This window comes from Staurois parvus, unplaced genomic scaffold (genome assembly GCF_062004578.1).
Source record: "Staurois parvus isolate SC_StPar_1 unplaced genomic scaffold, SC_StPar_1.0 ptg001039l, whole genome shotgun sequence".
Lineage (NCBI taxonomy): Eukaryota > Metazoa > Chordata > Amphibia > Anura > Ranidae > Staurois > Staurois parvus.
The window spans coordinates 1,497,108-1,517,500 of record NW_028318835.1 but is presented as its reverse complement, the minus strand read 5'-3'; the positions used below and the strand labels follow the sequence as shown (position 1 = coordinate 1,517,500).

The window sequence follows — 20,393 nt, the reverse complement described above, 5'->3', positions numbered from 1 at the left end:
ATACATAGCATCGACACCGCAATCTCCATCTTTAGGAGGGGCAATGCCCATACTATCCAGTATTCACTAACCAATATATACCAACGGCACAGTATTATAAATATCTATACATATTAACCCTAAACCACATACTCTATTCATCAATTCTAATTAGGATCATAATATTAAACACATCAATTGCTTCAAATACAATGTCACAATATACAAAAACAATTATATTCTCTAATGCTTCATAATATATCTATACCCCTATTAATCTTAAAACCCTAAAAATGACATAATGATGATAGAACACACCAAGGTTGATTGACTATACACTATTCTTTTCTGGGATCACACCTTTTATATATTAATGGGAATTTATTAATATCTTACCTAATTATTAAATTAATTTATATACGCATAAAACTCCATATATTAATAATAATAGACTTTATATAATCTGTCACTGGAAACATATTAACACCAATCACTATGACTAATTATATATACTACCCTATTCCTGAAAAATGATTACATTAAATATTATATATTTCATTAAAATATTAATTAAAATTATTAAATAGATTACTATCACTCTATATGTACTTTTATTTAGAATGAAACACTACATTAATAATGACATGTCCACATATGACCTCAAATGATGAATATACTGCACAGACCATCTGATATCCCGATAGACATATCATCAATACTTTCTACAATTCGTGGAAGATGATATCTTATATGCAAAAACTACAATATTTATCATTTTAATATTAAAACTACCTTTTCCTTGTATTCTTTTTATTCCATTTTCTTTCTAAAAATAATAAACATAGAATATAAATAAAATCAATTATTATTTATAATTCCCTATCAACTCCAAGACACAATATAGAAGACTAATATCTTAACAGCAAGACTCATAAGAATTATACCTACTGATTTGAATTAGAAATTAGAAATGAAACAATTCAAATCCAGATCCACATTCAAACCTCCCGGCCTCAATGTTTTTAATTCAAATATCCAATACGTTTCATTCTTGGATATGGCCTTAATTTTGTCACCTCCCCTCCAATGTGCATCTATCTTATCAATTCCACAGAATTTGAGGACACTAGGATCACAATTATGTGATCTCTAAAATGCCTCGATAAGCAATGGTCTTTCTTCCCTTTTTTAATATTTGTGATATGCTCACTTAATCTTTTTTGTAGTGGTCTTGAAGTCCTGCCTACATACTGGAGTTTACGCGGACATTCCAATAAGTACGTGACATAGGGGGTAGTGCAAGTAATGAAATTCTTAATCTTAAATATCATACCAGTATTGTTAGATGTAAAATTCGCAATGACTCTCGTTTTAGTATTAGTTACTGTACACATTCTACATTTTCTACAGGGGTAGAAGCCTTTAAAATCAAACATATGTTTTTTCTTTCTATTAGGAGGGGATATAATATTTTTCACTAAAACATCTCTCAGATTTTTTGTCTTTCTATAAATAAATGAAGGCTTACTTGGGATTAATGAACCCAAATTAGTATCTCTTCTTAGTATAGACCAATATTTGGAAACAATGGATTCCACATCTTTATATTGGCTATTAAAACCTGTAATAAAAGCATACTCTACCTTATTCTTATTATCAGGATTTTTATTAGATAGGAGCCTTATAATCTTCTTATCCCCTATATAGCTTTTACTCACCTCAAATCTAGTTTTTTCCAATACCTCTGGGTCGTACCCCTTTTCAATAAACCTATCCTTAATAATTTTAGTTTGCTCTATATATTCTTTTAATCTTGTACAGTTTCTAAAAATTCTACGAAACTGTCCTTTAGGTATTCCATTAATCCAGGATGGATGGTGACAGCTATTAGTGGGTATATATCCATTCCTATCTGTTTCTTTAAAATATGTTTTGGTAAAAATAACATTATCTTCTATAAAAATATTTAAATCTAAAAAATTCACTGAAACACTATCCATATTACAGGTAAAACCTAAATCATATTAATTTCTTTCTAAAACTGTTAAAAAAGCCTTCAAAGATTCTATAGGACCATCCCAAATCACCAAAATATCATCGATGTATCTTTTCCACAAGATCAATCCTTCCCATTTTCTATTAAAAATAACCCTCTCCTCCCATTTGCTTAAAAAAATATTTGCTAGACAGGGCGCAAACTTTGCGCCCATTGCTACCCCTTTCTTTTGTACATAGTATTGTCCCCCATACCAAAAATCATTTTTTGTCATACAGAATTCAAGTAATGTCACAATAAATCTCCTTTGTCTAATATGGAGATCCGTAAAATTCTTAAGACCCCACTTCACTGCTTTTATTCCGCCTTCATGTTTGATATTAGTGTATAGAGAATTAACATCTATAGTGACTAATATAGTATTTTTCGAGACCTTCATAAATTCCACCAAATCAATAACATCTTGCCCATCTTTAAGATATGATGGCATTTGTTTTACTATCGGTTGTAAATACAAATCAATATATTCCCCTGTTCTGGAATGTATAGAATCTATCCCATTTATGATCGGTCTACCAGGGGGATTGTTTAAACTTTTATGTATCTTTGGTAAATAATATATTATAGGCATTCTACAATGAGATGGAATTAAATATCTCACTTCTTTGTTATCCAAAATTCCATCTTTCTGTGCTTTATTGATTAAATCTTGGAGTATTTTCTTATATTTATTCAATGGATTATTCTTTATCTTCATATAAGTATCTGAATCCTGTAAAATATTTCCCATAACCTCCTCGTAGGCCGACCTATCCAAAATCACCACCCCTCCCCCTTTATCGGCCGGTCTAATTACAACATTGTTATTTTTCTTTAGGGAATTTAAACCTTCCTGAAAAATAGTTTCCTCTTTTAGTTTCTTAATTTCAATGTCTCTTATTTCCTCTGTTACCATCTGTTTAAAAACTTTCACAAACTGATTTTTCATATTAACTGGATTAAAAGTCGAATTGTTCTTTAACCCACTATGTGTATAATAATCTACAATACTTGGACTTGATTTAATAGCCGAAAACCCAGGTCCAGGTAGAGAAGAAAAATATTTTTTAATATTCAATTTTCTAATGTATCTGTTAAGATCAATATAAGCCTCAAATTTATTAAAGTTTGATTTAGGGGCAAATTTAAGTCCTTTATCCAGAACATGGATTTCATTCTGTGTCAGGGGAATAGAACTAAGATTATAAATTCCTTCCCCTAAGCATCTCTCCTTTTTCTCTTGTTGTCCACTTTTGGTTCCATCCCTTGTATATCCATGCTTTCTCCCTGATTTTCTTAATCTTCCCCTCTTTGCTGGGATGGACCCTCTTGTGCTCCTCTGTACTGGTTCTGATAATAATAGGGTTGATCCCTCATTGTTCCTCCTCCCCACCCTTGTTGGTAAAAGGGAGCTCTTGCTAAGGGTCCTGGTGGTCTCCCTCTGTAATTTCGCTGAAAAAAATTAGTATTTCTGTATCCCCTAGGGTTTCCACTAAAACCCCTGGGATTTTTCCACCCTTCTAGAGGCTGAAATCTGTTATACACTGGGACATTGTAGTAATTCCTATATGGACTTCCATAATACTCTTCATCCCTTCTCCAAGGAGATTTTGGTTGAGTTGTTTGTATATGTTTAGTATTATCTTTCTTTCTCTCTTCCATTTTTTTTGGGAATCCACTATTTACTGGCATTTTTCCTTTTATGGGTGAATTATTAGGCGTAGTATTATTAGACTGACATTGATTGGTGATAACACTCTGCCATTTATAGATATTATTAGTCTGGTAATCTCCCATATCTCTCATATATTTCCTATGTTTTTTCTTCTTAATCTCCAAATCTTTTTTATTCAATTGGTCATGTAATTTTTTTGTCGCATCATCATATTCCTTTTTATCTTTAAACACTTCTATTTTATTTTGTAATTCCAATAACTTTGATTCCACCATTTTTAACTTTCTTTTTTTCCTCTCCAACAACATAACTACTAATTGTCTCACAAGTATGGAAAAAATTTTTCCACTCCATATTGGAATCCTCATCTAACAGACCATCATTTGGGCCTAGATCCCATCTAAGCCTTCTTGGGATAATATCCTCCGTTAGATATTTCTCCAAAGTAATAACATACCACCATAATTGAAATTTTTTCTCCATTGTAAATCCTATTTTCTTTGCTACAACCTCTAAGTTGTCCTCAAACACTATCTGTGCAGTGGAAAATACCTCATCTAAATTAACTTGTCTATTGTTCAAAAAATTGAAAACATCCATATTCCCTAGTGAAAATTACACTCCCTATATGCTTTATGCGATTGAAAGATGGTTTTAATGTATCTGAATGGCATATATGGTGGAAACATATCTGAGTTGCTAGGGTGGAAGGATCCATACAGTGCTATAGGATCAAAGTAAACCCTGAGGACATCTGCAGGAGGATTTATATCATCCGGCAATTTCTGTGGATCGAGATCAAAGCAAAAATTGTTTTGAATATTGGTAAGGGTATTCACTCCTTACCTTGATAGAAGTGTACACTGTGTTATGAGTTTTTTGAGCACAGTAGAGTGTTTCACATACATGGTTTTGCACTGTATATTGCATGTGTATGTGGTTTGATATATACACTTGTTTCTCACTTGGGTGATTATTATTGGAGTGATTTCACATGTAAATTTTTGATTTATAAAGGATTTTTTTTTTGAGGTAATCAAGTTTTTGCAAGCAGCGGAGAGTTTTTACACTTGAATCAATTTTGGACTACACGTACTTATTTATTTTATTGGGATACTGGATATATATATTTTTGGACATTTCGGTTTTTAATTTTTATAATTTTTTATATATATTTTGGACTTTTAATTTGAAATTATTATCTAATGAAGGGTGTCTTTTATTAATTTTCACTGAGCATATTTATGTTTATATTTGTGCACCTCTAAGGGTAGAGGTGAAGTGTGCTTAACCTCCCTGGCGGTTTTTCTGAGTGTAGCTCGGGGTAGAATTTCTATACCACAAGCGGTAACCCCGAGCTACACTCGGGCTTACCATGCGGTGCTGCTCTGGGGGTCCCTGCAGCACTTACCTTGTCCTTTGTTCCCACGATGTGTCCCCTGCAGCGTCCCCGGCCATCTCCTCTGGCCGATGACGGCATCCGGCTTCTGTGTTCCGGTCCCCGTGACGTCGGGATGTAAGGGCGCCGCCGGCGGCGGGAAATTTAAAAAATGTCATTTTTTTTTCAATTTTAAATAGTAAAACATTGCTGTTTCATCCCATTTCACATACATATTGTCCCTAGTGCTTTGCCCTGTGCCCTGCCTGCATTTTGTCTGTTCTTTCTGCCTGGAAACTTAGAAAAGTCCATGGCGTCCAAAAAGCGTCCCTTTACGTCAAAAGCGGTTTTAGACCGGCTAGAGAACAGCGATAGTAAATCAGAACCACTTACAGAATTGAGTAATGATTTGTGGGGAAATTTTCCTAAAAATTACAGCCTACAATAAAAAACTATTTCCATGCGAAAAAATGGTACCGCTTTCAGCACAAAAAAATCAGAAGGAATCATACTGCCAAGGAGGTTAAAAAGAGTTGGGGAGAATTAGTGATCTATATTTACTGCAATATATATATATATGTGATTTTGCGCACCCATGCTGCCCTGTAGCAGTATTTCTGCTATAGGGCGGTCAGGAAGCTGTTAGTGTTACGTCGCTGCGTTATTTTAACTGACAAATGCGCGGTCATGCAACATTGCACCCAAATTAAATTTACGTCCTTTTTTTTTCCCACTAATTGATCTTTCTTTTGGTGGTATTTGATCGCCTGTGCGTTTTTTTTTATTTTTTGCGCTATAAAACAAAAAACACAAAAAAAACAAAACAATATTTTGGACGTTTTGCTATAAAACATGTCCAGCAAAAAAAATTAAAAAATCAAATTTTGTCATACATTTCGGCCAAAATGTATTCTGCGACATCTTTGCTAAAAAAAATCCCAAATGTGTAAATTAATTGGTTTACATGAAAGTTATACAGTTTACAAATGGCGGGAAAGATACTGGGATTTTTTGTTTTTAATACGAATAATCGCGGCGATCAGCGATTTATGACAGTGATCAGTGCAAAGAAAAAAAAAAAAAAAAAAAACAGACACTGTACTAATGGCACAGGGGAGGAAGGGGTTAACTTTTTTAGGTAATCAAATGGTTAACTGTGTGAGGGGAGTGTTTAACTAGTGGGCAGGGGGTGTGTACTTCATAAGAACACGCTGATCCCGAGAGCTAAACTCCGCTCTCAGGAACAGCGTGTTAGGAGCCGACAGGCAGCAGAGCTCAGCTGTGCTCTGTGTCACTGTTTGCCGGCAATCGCCGGCCGGGACCCGGTGATTGACACTCGCGGCCACAATCGGTGGCACGGGTAGGGCGGTCGCGCGCCCCCTACCTGTTTTGCAAAATGACGTTTTAAAACGTGATTTTGCGCAGCAGTGCCGCCCTGTAACCGTTTTTCTACAGTGGCTGGTCGGCAAGTGGTTAATGTAGATCTAAAGATCATGACAAAATTTTAACCAACACCTTTTTGCTTTGCTATAGCCACCCAGATCAAGTGGGCTTCAGCCCTCACAGACAAGCCTCTGATCAAACAAGACAGGTAATAGATGTCATTTCCACAGGAAATTCTAATTGGGATGCAAACAGTATATGAAGCAGCATGCTACTTTTGTTAGATTTACACAAGCACTTGCCATTAAAAAAAAGAAATAATGTGGATATCCAAGGCATAAATTGTGGAGGCCAAATGTGCGGATTACATTTCACTGATGCTGTTCTCTCCTAGAACCACTATTCCTAATCTATTTGCCATCTTCCAACTTTTTTTTCTTTTTTTAATATTAGGCTTGTGAGTAAACCATTCCAAATCCAAGTAGTTTTTTTCCCACACCTCTGCTGGTCTATCGAAAAACTTCATATCATAGATAGGCAGGGCTGTATAGTTCTCAGAGGGAGCTGAGAACAATAGTAAATTGGTAGCAGTCAGTGGTGAGAGCAGAGGACATCAGCTGACAAGACTGCATCCAGTGCAGAAGCTTGCAATCCAGGTATCTTGTCACTAAGATCCTTCTAGGAATCCAGCATTGCCATTCTCCTGTCACAATGGTCTTAAGAAATAAGTGTTCTTTTCAGAACATTTTGTTTCCCAAGACAGTAGTGACAGAAGAAATCTCCACAGCAGGAACACACTGACATAAATTCTAACCTTTTTTAGGGTTACATCTTTGAAGAGATTAGTTTCCAGGAGAGGATCCAAAGGGAAACACTGCAACTAGATGCAGCCAGAGGGAAAATGTTTCAATTCCCTACTCTATACAAAATTGAAAGGAAAAAAAAAATGTTTTGCATAAATGTAGACCAATTATAACAAACAAAATCTTACCTCAATTGGAGAAGATTGCACAGTTGACTTTGCCTTGGCAATGAGTGTACGTGATACACCAGTTAAGGATTTTGTTTGCTGTAAAGGTGCGGTGGTCACAGGGTGTGTAGCAATAGAAGCTGTGTAGGTATCATTTTGCACCACTTTAGTGAGAGGTAATGACATCCTTGTCTGTAAGAAAGAAGATGAACAACACCACAAATTAAGTAAGGTAGTTAGGAAATAGTCATTATTTAACTACAAACAATTCGACAAATGCTAGGCTTAAAGTGTACCTATAGCCATTTTAATATTCTGCATGGAGTATGAAGAATGGGACCCTTAAAGTTTGTCCTTTTTTTCTGTTTCTTGTTGGAGAGATTCCCCCTCCTGGTGACAACAGAAATTGACTGAAAATCTCTCTAAAGAGACCCGTTCAAGTGAAAGCTGTAACATATTTGATTATCCCATTATTTTTTCCCAGTGATATTGGATACCAGAAACAACAGAATGTAATTCTCCCCATTGGGAATACAGATCACAATCAACCCCTGCACACTATTCAAACAAAAAGCACAACAATCCAACCTCCACAATCCCCCTCTCCCTCCGAAGTATGCATCTCTACTGCCAATTGACTAGGCCTAAGCTGGGATAACTTCTTTACTAGATAGCGACAAAGAAGACTACCCTTATATATGTCACTAACTCTGAGCTCTCCTGCAGGGATGTCAGTTTTCTTGCTCTTCCTGACCACTAGAAAGGAGACACTAGCTACTCGGTAAGATAATTCCCTCCATAAAAGTAATACAGCCATACTGTCTGAAATGTGCAAGCTGAGGTGTCCACTCTCACATCTGATGCCATGATAGATATAGAAGCTTTTCCACCTTGAGACTCCTTGCTTTCAACAGGTTCAGTGTCTCATGCAGTGACATTTGCATCATGACGATCGAGAATTGCAATCTCAGAAATATAATAAAATAGTGGTATCCCTGAGGCGACTGCTACATGTGATCTCAAAACTGTCACAGTGATAGATTATCAGCTTTCAAAAAAACAATAGAAACACATACAACTGTCAATGGCCCAAAATGCACTAGACAAACCAAAAGTGTACAACAGTAAAGCAAGAATTCTCTCTTTGAAAACAAACCTATTCACATGGCTTTAGGAAGGAAACTGTCATTGCAACTAGCCTAGCCAAACAGCATGACTGAAAAATGTGCAGCAACCACAGCTCCAGTGCTCCTTCCAAACAGCCCAGTCTGGCCTAATGGCAATAAGAAAAAAAAAAGGGGGGGGGGGGTGTCACGGATCCACGGTCGCCGCCACAAACATGCGACAATCGCACGACCGCGACTAACTGTAATACGTCACGCCCACGGCGTCAGACCCCAGACCTTCTCACCAAACTCGTGATTGAAGGACCGGCCGATCTAAAACCGCGGTGTGACGTGCATAACAAGGCCCCACCCAGCTGCACCCTGCACAGCTATTGTCCAGCTAATGGGCTACAATCGGTGCCTGCAGCCTGAATGCGCTTGTTACTGGGTCGGGTTAATTACGCAACTAACCCTTCTACTGCCACCACCGTCTTGAAATGTACAGAGAAGACGGACTCTGTCAGAAATACAAGTAAACAAACAGTAGCGTCTCTTCAAAAGGCAGGAATTCGTGAATTGCAGGTAAGCGCTTAAAAACATTTTGACTTTTAGTAATAAATCTTTCTTTCTGAAAGTGTTAAACAGGTGCAATAAAATATTTACAATGTGATGTCACAAAAATATATATTTATGTATATAAAGACACAGCAAAGAGATAATTAGGAAGAAGATTACAGGGTTAAGTTACTTGCCCTTAGCCTGGGTTTGCAGATCCAAGTTGCAGAGCAGGACGATTCTTTATCTCCGCCTTCGATGTTAGCTGGGAGATCTGTATAAAACTCTAACTCTTAGGCTTGCAGCCTGTCCCTTTTTAAAAATTCCCCCCACCTGGCAAGGGGGGGGTGGCTCTGCGTCTGCACAATACAATATGTTGGGCAGAATGTCAGTGGACTCTCAGTTAAAACTAACAGCTTCATAATCCATGACATGAAACACACAGTTGACCTGAGGAATGTTCAATTAATTGCTGGTCAGTTTTATGATGTGTGGGCCTACACAGTTTTGGGTGACGAAGGTTACCCTTCAGCAGACTGCCTGGCACCTGGACTCAGGATGTCTTAACCTGGTTGACCCACACCATCTGTCAGGAGATAACGTTTGCCTCTCAGGACTGCAGGGGGGTAGGGAATGAGGCTGAGGAATGAGAAATATCTCGAATAAAAAGAGAAAAAAGGGAAAAAGGAGAACTCCGCTCCAACTCTGATGAGCTAGTTTGCTACAGGGGGAACAAAACTGGAGGGGGCGACAAGACACCGAAAGCATGAATAAGGAACTACAGCTAGGACTGGCGAATGATTTCATGTCTGGGAGCCTACGAGCAGACAATATTCAAGATAACAGGAGAATAAAAAAACAAAACCACGTTTTATTGAAACACTCTTTAGTGTGCTTCCAGCAGGCAGATAGACATGCCTTCACTGCAGTGAAAAGATGGATCGAAATCGACAGTTTATATCTTGCCGTCAAATGTAAAAGAAAAGCCACTGGATCATTTACAGTTGGATATCAGTGAATTTAAAAATCCAGTGTTTCACTTGGGACCAGAAGTCCTGTAATCTCTTACACAGCCAAAAGACATGGAGCATGGAGCCCTCCTCCTCCTGACACCTCCAACACAATGAGAACTCTGTGGAAACAGCTTATTGAGAGATTTTATACCCAGTTTCCTGAACACTGAATGAAGGAGATGCCTTGTGAATCATGGTCAAGATTCTGCTGCATTGGTTGGTGAAAGTACATCTCAATTTGCATACCCATTGAGCCAGATATTTTGATGGGTGGAACAAAAAGAAAAATGATCGTGAAAGATAATGAGGTGTTGCCTCTATTGGAGGGATGTGAAGGACTATTAAGAACAGGTGGTTTTCAAATGGCAAAAATCTAGGGAACCACCTCTAGCTCCTTCCACTCCTACCCCAGCACCTCCCAATCGCAAACGCGATTTTCATCCTTCCTACCATATCTCCCATACCTCCAATGGTTACTATGGGTCCCCAGCAAGACAAAATAGAAACACTGGACACAGACAAAGGTTTGATATTCCTGTTTCAAATAGGTTTGAGCCATTACCTGATTTTCAAGATGAAAACATTGGTTCAAGAGACCACCAGTGGCATCCAGGTAGAAATACCACACACAATAGGAACTCTGCATCTGGATACCAGAACAAACCTTATCATCACACTACATATCCAGGACCTCCACCCTATCAGTCTTTTCATACCCAATACCAACCTTCCCCAAAGAATGGACAAAGGGCACCACAACCCTATTAAGGACAAAAAAGAAAAAAGGTCCACATAATAGACCTCAATGTCAAACCCAGAGAGCACCCCCTTCCACCCCAAAGGAGAATATACAGAATAACTACAAAGTTAACACACAACAGCTTTTTTTTTTAGGGGAAGTAAGGGTCCGGAAGAGAAACAACACTATAGGGGAAAGAGAGGGGGCAAACAATGTAACAGACACAACAAAGAAACCAAGACTCTAGCAGGCAAAGGCATTTTTAATTTGAGCAATAATGAATTTACTAAGGACGAACTCAATTTATTGGACAAGGGCCTAAAATATGCCCCAGCCAATAAACTTAATAAATTCCAAGCGTATATACAGCGGGGATCGAAAGTTTGGGCACCCCAGCTAAAAATTTGTATTAATGTGCATAAAGAAGCCAAGGAAAGATGGAAAAATCTCCAAAAAGGCATCAAATTACAGATTAGACATTCTTATAATATGTCAACAAAAGTTAGATTTTATTTCCATCATTTACACTTTCAAAATAACAGAAAACAAAAAAATGGCGTCTGCAAAAGTTTGGGCACCCTGCAAAGTTAATATCTTGTACTGCCCCCTTTGGCAAGTATCACAGCTTGTAAACACTTTTTGTAGGCAGCCAAGAGTCTTTCAATTCTTGTTTGAGGTATCTTTGCCCATTCTTCCTTACAAAAGTCTTCCAGTTCTTTGAGATTTCTGGGCTGTCTGTCACGCACTACTCTTTTAAGGTCTATCCATAGGTTTTCAATTATGTTGAGGTCAGGAGATTGTGAAGGCCATGGCAAAACCTTCAGTTTACGCCTCTTGATGTAATCCCCTGTGGATTTCGAGGTGTGTTTAGGATCATTATCCATTTGTAGAAGCCATCCTCTCTTTAACTTCAGCTTTTTCACAGATGGCATCAAGTTACCATCCAAAATTTGCTGAAATTTTATTGAATCCATTTTTCCTTGTACTCGTGAGATGTTCCCTGTGCCACTGGCTGCAACACAACCCCAAAGCATGATTGTTCCAACCCCATGCTTAACAATTGGACAGAGGTTCTTTTCATTAAATTCTGTGCCCCTTCTTCTCCAAACGTACCTTTGCTCATTCCAGCCAAAAAGTTCAATTTTAACCTCATCGGTCCACAGAACTTGTTTCCAAAATGCATCAGGCTTGTCTATATGTTCAATTGCAAAGTTCAAACGATGATTTTTGTGGTGAGGACGTAGAAGAGGTTTTCTTCTGATGACTCTTCCATGAAGACCATATTTGTAAAAGTATCTCTTTATATAGTGGAATAGTGTACCACAACTCCAGTGTCTGCCAGATCTTTCTGGAGGGATCGTGCAGTCAAACGTGGGTTTTGAATTGTTTTTCTCACAGTCCTGCGAGCTGTTCTGTCTGATATTTTTCTTGGTCTTCCAGATCTTGCTTTACCTTCCACTGTTCCTGATGACTGCCATTTCTTAATTACATTCCAAACAAAGGATATTGACATCTGAAAACGCTTTGCTATCTTCTTATAGCCTTCTCCAGCTTTGTGAGCGTCAACTATTTTCAGTTTCAGTTTTCTAGACAACTGCTTAGAAGAACCCATGGTGCTGATTGTTGGGGAAAGGTCAGATGAGTCTGGGCATTTAAAACCTTTGAGCTTGACATCACCTGGTCTTCCCAGACGATGATTGAGAACAATCCATGACACTGGCAGGTCTCAGCTTTCCAAAGGGGGCAGTGCATGCTATAAATTCTGCAGGGTGCCCAAACTTTTGCAGACGCCATTTTTTTGTTTTCTGTTATTTTGAAAGTGTAAATGATGGAAATAAAATCTAACTTTTGTTGACATATTATAAGAATGTCTAATTTGTAATTTGATGCCTTTTGGAGATTTTTCCATCTTTCCTTGGCTTCTTTATGCACATTAATACAAACTTTTAGCTGGGGTGCCCAAACTTTCGATGCCCACTGTAGATGTGCATAAGCTTACGAGACAACTATCTCTGAAAAGGCACTTTGCCAGCAACCTTATCTCTGCAGACACTTCCTCTAGTCACTTTGTTCATTCTAACCATCAACCTATAACCCCCCTCTGCAGTCACACTCTTACATTAACCTCTTCAAGGAAAAAGTCCTGAAAGAATTGGCAACTGTACCAATTAAGCAGCCATATGATAGGGCTGGCACTAATAAAGCTATGAAGTCCCTTCTTGAGAAGAAGGATTTAGTTATTAGACCTGCGGATAAGGGTGGAGGGGTGGTCATTCTGAACAAGAGTGATTATATCTCAGGAGGTATGCAATATTTTAAGTGATAAAACCACTTACTCTCTTCTTCCCAAAGATCCCCTTCCAGTTTTTAAACACGCCTTGAAACAAATTATCAAAGTCGGTTTCGATAATAAGATTTTAAATAAGAAAAAGCCTTTTTATGCCCAGTGGCACCAAAATTACCCGCGTTTTACATTTTACCAAAAATTCATAAACACCCAATCAAACCGCCAGGCAGACCTATTGTCAGCGGCACAGGGTCTCTGTGCTGCAAAATTGGTGAATACAGCGATTACCTTAACCCTTTGAGGACCAAGGGACGTATTTGTCCCATGTTTTTAATTGCGTATATCATCTGATTAAGAACTTAAAACTTTTTTTTTTGGTTTGAGTCAAAATATTAGTTCTTATCAACAAACAAATGGATCTAGCTTTTTGCCTATTATTTCATGAAATGGCTTAGTTACAGCAACTGAAGTGTACGAACTTTAAAAACAAAAAAATTGATTCTTTTTGCGTTCCAAAATCTTATGGTCCTCAAAGGGTTAAGCCACTTGTTACACAGACACCTTCATATCTTCGGGACACGAAACAAGTCCTAAACGTAATTAAGGATGTCACTATATCATCAGCCACATATTTGGTTACCGCTGATGTAGCATCTTTATATACTAACTGTGACGGAGGGTAGGCAGGACAGAACACACAGGAGATGGCAAACGCACAAAGCTTTATTGAGACAACAAAATGACAGTCACTCAATGGGAAAATGGCAGGGAGGGTGATCTCGCCAGTAGGGGGACAGCAAGGAAGGGCTAAAACACTTGTAGTCCAGTATCAAGAGCAAAGAAAAAGTCTCTGTAGCAGATTGTAATCCAACAGTGGGGTTAGGGGCTCATCACAGGGACAGTTCAGGTAAAACAGGGGAAAGCATATGCCCACGGCTCCGACAGGGTGTCCGGTCTCCCAGGGATAAGAAATTAAGACACAGGTACCTGTTGGAGGTCCGGGACAGGCGAGGGGTCTCTCCCTTTGGGGCTGGGGGTCTCCGGCAGGCTGGCTTGTGCGGTCTCCCCCCTTTGGACTGGGGTCTCAGGCAGCAGGCAATCTACCCCTGGGCTGGGGGTCTCCGGCAGGCTGGCTTGTGCGGTCTCCCCCCTTTGGACTGGGGTCTCAGGCAGCAGGCAATCTACCCCTGGGCTTGGGGGTCTCCGGCAGGCTGGCTTGTGCGGTCTCCCCCCTTTGGACTGGGGTCTCAGGTAGCAGGCAATCTCCCCCTAGGCATGGGGGGCTCAGGCAGCTGGCAGGTAATCTCCCACCTTTGCTTGGGGTCTCAGGCAGGTGTGGGCGATCTCCCCCCAGCCTTGGGGGTGTCAGGCAGAGTCTGGGCACGAGGGTCCCACCGCAGCTGGGGCTCCCTCCATGACTGCACAGCAGAATGGATGATCGGGGAGCCCGGCATCAGCCTCTTAAGCTGATGCAGGACATTCTCCGGTCGTCCTGGCAACTGGGGCGGGCCGGAGGCGGAGTGCCTCGTCGCTCAGCAACAAGGCACGCCCCCTGGACACGGGCCGTGCTTCTCGTGACCGCAACCTTTGTCCAGGGACATCTGCAATGCTGATGACAGGGATCTTGCGGTGTCAGCTGTCACCGTGATCCCTCTCATCTATGCAGGAGGCTCGCACCTCTCCGTAGAGAGGTGTGAACCTCACTATCCCGTCTCCTCCGGCCTCGCCGGATGGGGACAAGATAGTGGCAGAGGTGCGAGGGGCCGCATCCTGCACGGCTCGGCTTCAAAGAGCCGTGGCAGAACGGGAGACGGTGGGGGGGAGCAGCTGTGACACTGTCAAAAAGATGGTATGGAAGCAGCTGATTTCTTCCTCACGCACTATAGCACTTTACCCATGGCACAAAAGGAGTTCATTTTAAACCTCCTGGAGTTTGCAATGCAAAAAAATTATTTTTGGTTCAACAAAAAATACTAACTACAAATTAAGGGAGTGGCCATGGTGACCAAATTTGCCCCGAGTTTGGCTAATCTATTTATGGCTTATTGGGAAAAAGACCTTATATATGCAAGAGATTGGCCGGAATTGTTACTATACAAAAAGGTATATTGATGATATTCTTCTCTTATGGAATGGGGATGAGCAGTCTTTGGCCAATTTCTTCAGCACTTTAAACAATAATAGTCTTAATATTAGTTTGACATATACCTTCAGTAAACTGGAGATCAACTTTTTAGATCTTACCTTAATGAATTCTAATGGAAAAATCACTACAAAATCGTTTTTCAAACAAACAGACCGGAATAGCTATATCCCTATGGACAGTTGCCACCATCCTTTGTGGCTAGCCAGTATTCCGAAAGGCCAGCTTACCAGAAACAGTAGGAATTGTACAAATATTGACGATTATCACTCACAAGCTATTATTCTTAAGAATAGATTTATAGAAAAGGTTATAGTGAAGTTACTCTCGAAAATGTAGCTGGCTTAGATAGGGACCAAATGTTAATTGACACAGTTAAGACTCGTGTCTGTCCATTCATTACTACTTATTCCATACAGCATAGAGCTATTAGCGGTATTATTAAAAGGAATTGGGATATTCTGAAAACGGACCCGGTACTTATAAATATCCTACCTGAGTAACCGGAAATAATTTTTTGCAAGGTGACTGTTAGGAATGGACTGGCCAGCAATGGTGGGACTCACCTGCCTTTTGATCTGCAGTACCAGGGCTGGCCAGCGGGTGTTCCCAGCAATCAGAGACTCAACTCTGCAGCCAGCTAACACCTGGAACTGATGATGCTGGGGTATTTAAGGGATGGCCAGACCCACAGACTCTGCCTTGGTGTTGTGTTTGTCCTGGGCCCTGTATCTGTCCTGCATCCTGTTTCTGTTCCTTTGCTGACTTCTCCTGCTCTGATCCTGGCTTGTGACCCTGACCATCCCTCTGTCTGACCCTCTGTACTACGCTGCTTGCTACCTGTTCTGATCCCTGGCTTGTGACCCGGACCATCCCTCTGCCTGACCCTCTGTACTATGCTGCTTGCTACCTGCTGAACCTGGCCTGTGACCCCGACCATTCTCCGCTTGCTCCCCCTGTACCTACCTGCCCAATTGATATTGACCCGGCCTGCCTGACGACGCTTGCTTGTATGTACTGTTATCTGTGGGTGGTTTGGTTTGGTTTGTTTGCACTGTATTATGTTTTAGTATTGCACTGCGTTTATGTTTGTACTGTTAGTGTTAATAAATTATATTGTTTATAACATATCTGAGGTCTGCGTTTCCCTGCTTCAGTCACACACCTCTGGTCATACCTGGGAGCCCTGACAGTGACAGACATTAGACACCGCTTGGCGCCTAACATTGTAGATCCACCCAAAACTATTTCATTGTTTTCCAGTTTAAATAGGTTTCATCCCTGTAATAGATGTGTGATCTGTAGATGTAATAGTATAAGAAAACGGAAAATAGATTCCTTCACTTCGAACACCACAGGTAGATCCTACAAAATTAAGAATTTCCTTTCTTGCAATAGTAGGCATGTTGTCTACATGCTCACATGTCCCTCTAATAAGCAATATGTTGGTCGCACAACAAGGAGACAGAGACCGCCTTCACGAACATGTCTACAACATCAAGCAGGGCTTTAAAGAACATTCCCTATCTAAGCATTTCAGACTACATCATAAAAGATACCCTACCTCTCTTAGATTTGTGGAGATAGATATTGTCACCCCGCACTGGAGAGGTATTTACAACAAACGTGCGGTCTTGCAGTTGGAGACCAATTGGGTATATGAACTGGGCATCTTATACCTCATGGGACACAATATAGAGGTGGATCTCAACTGCTTTATTGACAATAAAGCAGTTGAGATCCACCTCTATATTGTGTCCCAAGGCAGACGGCAAACACTTAAAGCTTTATTTAAAACAGACAACAGTCACTCAATGAGGAATAGTGCAGGGAGAGTCCAAAATACTTGTAATCCAGCCCTGGTGGGCAAAATTAAAGGCTCCACAGCAATTTGTAATCCAAGAGGCAGTAAAAAAGCAGTCAGATAGCACAAGGGAAGCATACACTCATGCAAAGCTGATGCGATAGTCTCAGGCAGAGCTGACAGCGTTCCAAGCAGGGCTGATGTAGCTTCTGGGATTCCCCTTCCTCCAATGGAGCTCAGGCAGAGCCGAGGGGCCACTAGAGTCCAGCTGGACCCCTCAATGGTTGCCCAGCAGAATGGCACTACTAGAGAGACTAGCACTGGCCTCTTAAACCCCCTGAGCAGGATGAGAGGCAGAGGGGGGTCATTAGCAGGTGACAACGAAGAGAATGGAACTACAGTAATTTAATTTGTGGCTGTACACAGAAAGGACTGGTTGGGCAGGATAATTAGTGGGGGAAATACATTAACACAAAAGTAAGGCACTAATTAGGGATGTATACACTAATTGAATTTAGGACATTTTGTGGAGGGGCGAGTTAATTACAGCTAGGGGCCTTTGGCACACAGGAGTGAATACTAATTGGAGGAAGCTCTTCCTATGGCTAGGAGGGATTAGGAACAAGGAATTAATACCTGGGGATTAATAACTGGGCTGGCAGAGAACTCATATTGTGACACTCCAGATCAGTAAGCAGGAATTGATAAATGGCCGGGCCCATATACCTTGACAATATCTCTATCTATCTATCTATCTATCTATCTATCTATCTCTATCTATCCATCTATATTTATATACATGCTTTGTTGGACGGTCATTTTATATGGATCTTTTTATCTCCCCGTTTTAATGCCGGCTTTTTTATAAAAATTTTTATTCAATTACTTACTGAATTTGGTTTATATCCATTTCATTTTATTACCTGTACTGCACTCTTGCGATAAAGTGTATCATAATATACACATACTGGGGATGCTTACCTGGTTGTAATATGCTTGAGGTATACACTATCCCTCTAATTAGATGTAATCTAGGTTGATTGGCTTACATAATTTTTCATTCCCACATTCCTTGTGTATGTATGGCACTAATCTCATGCAAAGGGTTAGTGGCTCAAATTTATCATCCTGCATAATGCACTTTATTATTTTAGCCGGTTTCCAGGCTTCTGACAAGAGATAACCCACAGCTGAGTACATTTACTTGGCTGTCATTAAAAAATCCACAGCAAAATGGCGCCGATGCACATGCGCACTAGCCGCCCTTCAGCAAAATGGCGGCGGCGCAGGGCGCATGCGCCGAGGCTATATAAACCCAGCTATACCAGTCATAGGTGTGTTGATTTTCCTCGGAAGACGTGCTTGGCACGAAAGGCCTAAAGAAATCAACACGCTGTGATGTCACGCCGCCAGAGCCACGTGTTGGTCTGGCGGCCATCTTAACTAATGATCAGTGCATCCATTTTTCACTTTACTGTCATTTTCTGGATTTAAATAAATTTATTGATTTGACAATACTACACTATGGGCACTTTTCTTACGTCTTCTTTATGGAGCCTTTAAGCCTGCAGAACCTGTGGAGAGCACGAGTCTGAACCAGTATCCAGAGGAAGGGAATCCCTGTAAACAGGTGGCTGACCCTATCCATCCTAAAGGGGACCTCTGGAGCTAAGCAGACATCAATTGACCGCAGAGCTGCCCATTCCTAGACAGATATTCCATATACACCTACAGTCAGGTCCATAAATATTGGGACATCGACACAATTCTAACATTTTTGGCTCTATACACCACCTGTCAGGAATGGACTGGCCAGCAATAGTGGGACTCACCTGCCTTATGAGCTGCAGTACCAGGGCTGGCCAGCGGGTGCTCCCGGCAATCAGAGACTCAACCTTGCAGCCAGTCAAACACCTGGAACTAATTATACTGGTGTATTTAAGGGACATTCAGACCTGCAGACTCTGCCTTGGTGTGTTTTTCCTGGGCCCTGTGTCTTGTAAACCTGTGTTCCTGTTCCTGTCTTGTTGCTGACCCTGCTTGATTCTGACCTCTGCTGACTTCTCCTGTTCTGATCCCTGGCTTGTGACCCTGACCATCCCTCTGCCTGACCCTCTGTACCACGCTGCCCGCTACCTGCTGAACCTGGCCTGTGACCCCGACCATTCTCCGCTTGCTCCCCCTGTACCTACCTGCCCGATTGATATTGACCCGGCCTGCCTGACGACGCTTGCATTGTATGTACTGTTATCTGTGGGTGGTTGGTTTGGTTTGTTTTCACTGTGTTATGTTTTAGTATTGCACTGCGTTTGTTTGTATTGTTAGTGTTAATAAATTATATTGTTTATAACATATCTGAAGTCTGCGTTTCCCTGCGTCAGTCACATACCTCTGGTCACACCCGGGAGCCCTGACACCACCACAATGGATTTGAAATGAAACGAACAAGATGTGCTTTAACTGCAGACTGTCAGCTTTAATTTGAAGGTATTTACATCCAAATCAGGTGAACGGTGTAGGAATTACAACAGTTTGAATATGTGCCTCCCACTTGTTAAGGGACCAAAAGTAATGGGACAGAATAATAATCATAAATCAAACTTTCACTTTTTAATACTTCGTTGCAAACCCTTTGCAGTCAATTACAGCCTGAAGTCTGGAATGCATAGACATCACCAGACGCTGGGTTTCATCCCTGGTGATGCTCTGCCACTGTCTTCAGTTCCTGCTTGTTCTTGGGGCATTTTCATTTCAAATCCATTGTGGTGGTGTATAAAGCCAAAAAATTTTTAGAATTGTGTCGATTTCCCAATATTTATGGACCTGACTGTACCATACATCACTACCCTAAATTACTGAGGTGGATATTTTAACGTGCATAATCCGCATCTGGTAAATGCGCAATCCTACCATTTTTCCGAAGCATCTTATTATTGATATTGGCATACTCCTGGATTTAGCATATCTTTACAAACGGATCCATATCCAGTTTTTACCGCGATCATATCTTTATTTATCCTAGCGCTGCACTTTATTATTTATTGTACATTTAAGGTTTTATTTGGTTACCTGAGTGTATCAGCTGCTATACAAGAGAGCGCTCACTACCATTATCTTATTACTTTATTGGAAGAATAACCTTTGCTCACCGCCTATGAACTTTCTTGAAGGAATAGGTATTTCCCAAGAGGCCCCGTCTCCACAGTACTGTATATGCGCTCCCCACTGATCCGAACTGTAAACGTCCTTATATGGAGCATTAGGAACGTGATTTAACGTGATTTATGAATTATCAGATTGGCAAGATATTGCTCTGGCACTATCAA

At 40.4% G+C, this 20,393-nt stretch overlaps 1 protein-coding gene across 2 annotated transcripts in view; it reads right to left on the bottom strand.

The window, feature by feature from the left end:
- The window catches only part of POLDIP3 (DNA polymerase delta interacting protein 3), a 322,558-nt gene that overhangs the window by 182,957 nt on the left and 119,208 nt on the right, over window positions 1-20,393 (bottom strand). For both annotated transcript variants that reach the window (XM_089657905.1, XM_089657904.1), the window contains one exon: window positions 7,442-7,612. In XM_089657905.1, coding sequence (XP_089514031.1) covers window positions 7,442-7,612 — 171 coding nt within the window. The remainder of the gene's footprint in view (window positions 1-7,441; window positions 7,613-20,393) is intronic.